The sequence below is a fragment of the Emys orbicularis genome, chromosome 20, assembly GCF_028017835.1.
Source record: "Emys orbicularis isolate rEmyOrb1 chromosome 20, rEmyOrb1.hap1, whole genome shotgun sequence".
Classification (NCBI taxonomy): domain Eukaryota; kingdom Metazoa; phylum Chordata; order Testudines; family Emydidae; genus Emys; species Emys orbicularis.
This window is the reverse complement of record NC_088702.1, coordinates 1,696,039-1,702,222: the sequence shown is the minus strand read 5'-3', so window position 1 is coordinate 1,702,222 and position 6,184 is coordinate 1,696,039. Positions and strand designations below refer to the sequence as shown.

At 65.2% G+C, this 6,184-nt stretch overlaps 1 protein-coding gene across 1 annotated transcript; it reads left to right on the top strand.

Annotated features, from left to right (window-relative positions):
* Nucleotides 1–3,041: 3,041 nt before the first annotated feature.
* Nucleotides 3,042–6,097, top strand: SNAPIN (SNAP associated protein). The gene is made up of 4 exons (XM_065420294.1): nucleotides 3,042–3,169; nucleotides 4,358–4,404; nucleotides 4,603–4,721; nucleotides 5,474–6,097. Exons 1-4 carry the CDS (start codon nucleotides 3,042–3,044, stop codon nucleotides 5,576–5,578), a joined length of 399 nt encoding a protein of 132 aa, XP_065276366.1. The 3' UTR covers nucleotides 5,579–6,097.
* Nucleotides 6,098–6,184: the final 87 nt, after the last annotated feature.

Below are 6,184 nucleotides of genomic sequence, written 5' to 3'. Positions count from 1 at the left end.
CGTGCTGCCTTCAGAGCTGGGCGGCCAGAGTGTGGTGGCTGCTGACCAAGGGCCCTGTTCTGCAGGCAGTACCGCAGAAGTAGGGGTGGCAGTACCACAACCCCCCCCCATAATAACTTTGCAAACCTTCCCCCCACACACACACACCTCCTGTTTGGGTCAGGACCCTACAATTACAACACTGTGAAATTTCAGATTTGAATAACTGAAATCATGAAATTTACGATTTTTTTAATCCTATGATGGTGAAATTGACCAAAATGGAGGGCGAATTTGGTAGGGCCCTACAAATAACTACAAGTACCAAAAATCCCAGCACGGCACTGCCGGGGCCTGGCCTCCTTCGCCCGCTGCAGGGAGCGTGGGTAACCGGAGATCCTGTAGCCAGTGCCCCCTTGTGGCCAGCTCTGTAGGTGCAGCTCATTGGCCTGCCCTACAGCTGCCGGTCGGCTGGGTTTGCACCCTGGGGAGCGTCTCACTCCCGGGCCAGGCGAGGGGAAGGAGCCGGGCAAGTGGCGTGCTTTCCTCCCATGCACTGGGCCCTCCGTCAGCGGGAATTCAGACACTTCATGTGGCTTTTTTAATCGTTATTTAAATGATCTGGGTTTTTTCCACTGGTCTCATGTCTGCTCCTTCCCGCCAGGGCGCGCTGGGGCGTGGGAGGGGGAGATTAGCTGGTTTCGTTCCCCGCAGCGGAGGCTGAGACAGGGACAGCCGCTCAGACCTGGTTCCCTGGTGCTTTCTGTTGAAGTTCTGTCCCAGCAGCTGCTCCACTCGCGGGGCAGGGAGGCGAGGTATTCGGGTCATGCTGCAGAGAGGGAGACCGGACGCCTGGGTCCCATTCCTGGGCTCAGTCCCATGGGAGCAGAGCAGAGCCTGGGGCCGTCTGCCCTGATGTCCTGTGTGTGCCAGTGGCCGGTTGGGGGGAGTGCGGGACCCCTGCACTGATGGGGTCACCTGCTGGAGCCAGGTTCACGCCCTGAGGCAGGAGCTTTTCTCTGGGTTATTTTGTGTAACTGGATATTTCGGTTCTCCATGAAACCATCTGCATCCAGCTGCGTCCTTGGCCTAAATGAGAGCTTGTGGCAGAGAGTTCCAAAGGCGAATTGTGCTTCCTCTGCTCCGGAAGCCAATGGCCTCCTTTCCTCAGCAGTGAGCCAGGCTCCTGAAACCTGCCACCCCCTTCCTGCCCCCTGGCTCCCAGGCCACCACCTTCAGTCCTGCTTGGCTGCAGAGTGGGTAGGGGGTGAATCCGCAGGCCTCCTGTCGTGACAGATGCTTATGGAGCCCTGGGCCGTGGGGCTGGAGCTGGGAACTGGGTCTGTGCAGGTTGCAGGTAGCTCCCCGATTCCACGCAGCCTGCAAACATTGCAACGGGGCCAGGCCAGGCGACTGCCAGGCCTGAAGGCGTCACTGACTCCTGCCCGAGTATGGCCAGGGCAAAGACAGGCCCTGCCCCCAACAGGCAGATCAGCCCCAGGGCAAGGAAAGCGGCACAGCCAGTTGGGCACAAGGCCAGCTGGCAGGAAAGGCGAAGCGAGGCCTTTAAAACACCGGGGAAGAGGCTTCAGAAACGTTTTCCCTCCTCCAGCCAGGCGAGGTTTGTGCCTCTTTTCCATCCCGGAGGAGCCCCGCCGGCCACGCCCACCACCGGTCTGTCTCCCAACAGCTGCTGGGGGCCGTGCTGCATGTGATCAGGCGGCTACTGCATCAGTGCCCTGCAGGCAGCCATGTTTCCTTGGCTAGCCCGCCCACCCTCAACATGCTATAAAAACTCCACAACCCACCTGTGCCACAACTTTTTCTGCATATAAAAGGCAGGGCCGGCATTAGGGGGTAGCAAGCAGGGGCCTAGGGTTGCCAGGGGGCCGTTAAAAGTTTGGTGGGCAGCGCAGCGGGACGAAGGCAGGTTCCCTGCCTGCGCGTGGTTCCCAGAAGCAGCCGACGTGTCTGGCACCTAGGTGCAGGGGCGGCCACAGGGGTCCGCGCGCTGCCCTTGCCCCAAGTTGTCTGGGAATGTTGCCAATGGGAGCTGCGGGGGCGGTGCCTGCGGGCAAGGGCAGTGCGCAGAGCCCCCTGGCTGCACCTACACCTAGGAGCCGAACATGCCAACTGCTTCCGGGAACCCCACGGAGCCAGGGCAGGCAGGGAGCCTGCCTTCGCCCCACTGTGCTGCCGACCCCGCCTGAGGTAAGTGCCGCCTAGCTGGGGCTCTCACCCTGAACCCCCTCCCACATCCCAACCCCAGCCCTGATCCTGCACCCAAACCTCCTGCCCCAGCCCTGAGCCCCTTCTCGGAGCCCCCTCCTCCACCCCAAACCCCTCATCCCTGGCCCCACCCCAGAGCCCACACTCCCAGCCGGAGCCCTCCCCCCTCCTGCACCCCAACCCCCTGCCCCAGCCCAGTGAAAGTGAGCGAGGGTGGGGGAGAGTGAGTGACGGGGGGCGGGGGGTCAGAAAAGGGGTGGGGCCTCTTCAAAGGGGCGGGGCAAGGGTGTTGGGTTTTGTTCTATTAGAAAGTTGGCAACCCTAAGGGGGCCCTGGGGTGCTAAGCCGCTCAGGTTTCAGCCCCGCACGGTGGGGCTCGGGCTTCGGCTTTCTGCCCTGGGCCCCAGGGAGTCTAATGCCGCCCCCCTGAAGCTGCTCACGGCCCCCCCTTGAGAACAGCTGGTGTAGGGAGCCGCAGGGGGGCAGAGTCCAGGTGTGAGGGGGGGCTTGGGGAGGATGCCCCGCGTGCTCGGTGCTGCCTGGGGGGGGGGGCTCTCCTGCCCAAGGGGGGGCAGCGCTGGCTCTGGCTGCAGGGGGCTCGGCCCCCCCATGACTGAGGGGCCTCTGGGCTGTGACTTCTGCCCCCTGGGAAACTACATTTCCCAGAGGCCTTTGCAACAGGGACACAGCCCCGGCACTCCATTTCCCAGCGGGCGCCGCGCCAGCGCCTTTGCCCGGCCCCGGAACTACATTTCCCAGCGGGCCCCGGCACTCCATTTCCCAGCGGGCGCCGCGCGGGCACTCCGCTTCCCGGCAGGCTGCGCGGCGGGGCGATGGCGGCGCTGGCCGGGCCTGGCGCGGGGACCCCGGGGTCGGGGGCTCGCGACCTCTTCGCCGAGGGGCTGCTGGAATTCCTGCGGCCGGCCGCGCGCCAGCTCGACTCGCACGTGCACGCGGTCAGGTGCCTGATGGGGGGCTGGGGCCCTGGGGGGGGCTGGGCCAGCTGCAGCTGGGATCTAGCCCCATGGGGGGGGGGTTCATGGGCTGGGGTCCGGGAGGGGCTGCTTGGGCTGGGGCGGGGGGGGCTGGGCCAGCTGCAGCTGGGATCTAGCCCCATGGGGGGGGGGGTTCATGGGCTGGGGTCCGGGAGGGGGAGGGGCGGCTTGGGCTGGGGCGGAGGGGGGCTGGGCCAGCTGCAGCTGGGATCTAGCCCCATGGGGGGCGTGTTTCATGGGCTGGGGTCCGGGAGGGGCTGCGTGGGCTTGGGCTGGGCCAGCTGCGATCTAGCCCCATGGGGGGGGTGTTTCATGGGCTGGGGTCCGGGAGGGGCTGCGTGGGCTTGGGCTTGGGCTGGGGGGGCTGGGCCAGCTGCAGCTGGGATCTAGCCCCATGGGGGGGGTCATGGGCTGGGGTCCGGGAGGGGCTGCTTGGGCTGGGGCGGGGGGGGCTGGGCCAGCTGCAGCTGGGATCTAGCCCCATGGGGGGGGGGGTTCATGGGCTGGGGTCCGGGAGGGGGAGGGGCGGCTTGGGCTGGGGCGGAGGGGGGCTGGGCCAGCTGCAGCTGGGATCTAGCCCCATGGGGGGCGTGTTTCATGGGCTGGGGTCCGGGAGGGGCTGCGTGGGCTTGGGCTGGGCCAGCTGCGATCTAGCCCCATGGGGGGGGTGTTTCATGGGCTGGGGTCCGGGAGGGGCTGCGTGGGCTTGGGCTTGGGCTGGGGGGGCTGGGCCAGCTGCAGCTGGGATCTAGCCCCATGGGGGGGGTCATGGGCTGGGGTCCGGGAGGGGGAGGGGCTGCGTGGGCTTGGGCTGGGGCTGGGGCGGGGGGGGGGCTGGGCCAGCTGCAGCTGGGATCTAGCCCCATGGGGGGGGTATTTCATGGGCTGGGGTCCGGGAGGGGGAGGGGCTGCGTGGGCTCGGGCTGGGGCTGGGCCAGCTGCAGCTGGGATCTAGCCCCATGGGGGGGCTGGGCTGAGCTCAGTGCCCGGTGGTGTTGGGGGCCCAGGGGCTGAGCCTGGCACTGGGGGTCGCCCAGAGGCTCCCCAGGGCTGGGTCCGGGCAGGCCTCACTGGGCTCCCCTGGCTGGCTGGGGCCGGGGTGGGCAGCTCCCTCTGGGGAGCAGCGCTGACCGATTGCCTTTGTGCTTCCCCAGGGAGAGCCAGGTGGAGCTTCGGGAGCACATCGATAACCTGGCCACAGGTGAGCCCACGGGCCACAGGGCAGCATCCAGCCCAGCAGGGCTGGCTGGGCAAGGGGCGCATCCCGCTGGGTCCGGCGCCGGCTGAGCGTCCTGAAGGGGGTGATCCCCCGGGGCGGGGTGATTCAGGTGGGGTGTGGGGAGGGGGGGATGCCAGCCTGCTCCCGCCTGGCACTACGGTGTCCCGTCCCTTCCCTCAGAGCTGTGCAGGATCAATGAAGACCAGAAGGTTGCGCTCGACTTGGACCCATACGTGAAGAAGCTGCTGAACGCCCGGCGCCGAGTTGTGCTGGTCAACAATATCCTGCAGAATGCACAGGTGGGCACCTCGCCCCCCGCCAGGGGCAGCAGGGGGACCCCGCTGGGCTCTGCAGGTGGGAGGGAGTCTGAGAACAAACCCCCAAGCTTCTGAGGGACGCTGAACCGATCCAGCTGCCCCTGGGGATGCTGGACGGTCGGCCCGGAGTCTGCTTCAGACACCCCTCCCCCCCGTCCCCAGGCTGGTATGGAGGGGCTGAGAGATTGCATTGACTTCTCCCGGCTCTGCCATCTCTGCCCTGACATGCGCTCGGCTGTGGGCCTGCCGGCCTGGCTCAGGATGGTATCCGCAGACATCGCTTGCTTCTCCTGCCTGAATAGCCCCGCTGCTCCCCTCTCTGAGGATTATTGTGTGGGGAAAGCGCCCCCTTGTGCTAGGCCCTGCCCCAGAGCCCCAATCTTATAGCCCCTGGGTACTGCACTGGGAGCTGCCTTTTGGAAACTGACCGGTACTTTCACTCCCCCTGAGGTAGCTATTTAAAGATGGAACTGAGCAGCTCCAAGTTCTGGAGAGAATCCCGGGCTCCTGGTTGTCAGCCTAGGGCACTAGCCCATGTGTGCTAGGAAGGCTAGGGGGCGATGCCATCCAGAGGCTGCGTATGGGAAGGAATCCATTGCAAAGGGATGAGGAGACTTCACACTCTCATGCAGCTGTGGGTCTGGCCAGGGCTACATGGGAAGAGAGGCAGCGTTTCCTGGGCTTAGGGGACTGATCAGCCGCACGCTGCTACACAAGCATTCCCTCCCCTGCAGGAACGGCTGAGGAGACTCAATCACAACGTGGCCAAGGAGACTGCCCGCAGGAAGGCCATCCTGGAGGCATCAGGCGGCTACCCCCAGGGCTCTCCCAGCAAGTGATGCTGGGGAGAGCCTGGCTGGACAGCCTGGTGCTTTGCTGGACTGATGCCCAATGGATTCTAGAGCTGGTACTAGGAGTTCAGGTGGGGAGGGGGAGCCGAGAGCACCTGGCCCTGCAGGAACTCAGCTACCATCTTACCTGCAGAGCTGAATGTATGGGCTGAAGTTGCTGTTGGGGGGGTGGGAACTGCATGGGAGAGCTGCCCAGCTGGGTGTCAAATGGAGGGGGAGAGCTGCTCCCACCTTCCATGCTGCTTTCAGGGAGACCTCAGCAAGCTGGGCCGGTGGCCCTTTGCTGGCATTGATGCTTCCTTGTCATCCACTGGGGTAGGGGGAGGTAGGCAGCACCTGCGAGTGTCTCCTTCGCTGTATGGGGGCTGTGGCTCTGACCAGCTGCCCCCACGGTCCATACAGGGGGCTTGTCCTAACGTCTGCTCCAGTCAGCGAGGGGAGGGGCCCATGTACAATATATTGCTACTCTTGGAGGTGGTACAATAATAAACTGCCTATTGCTTATGACTGGTGAGTGATGTGTGGGGGGTACTACTGCTAGAGCTGGGTGGCCATGGACCCGCTGGACACTGTTCTCTCCCACCTGGGGGAGGG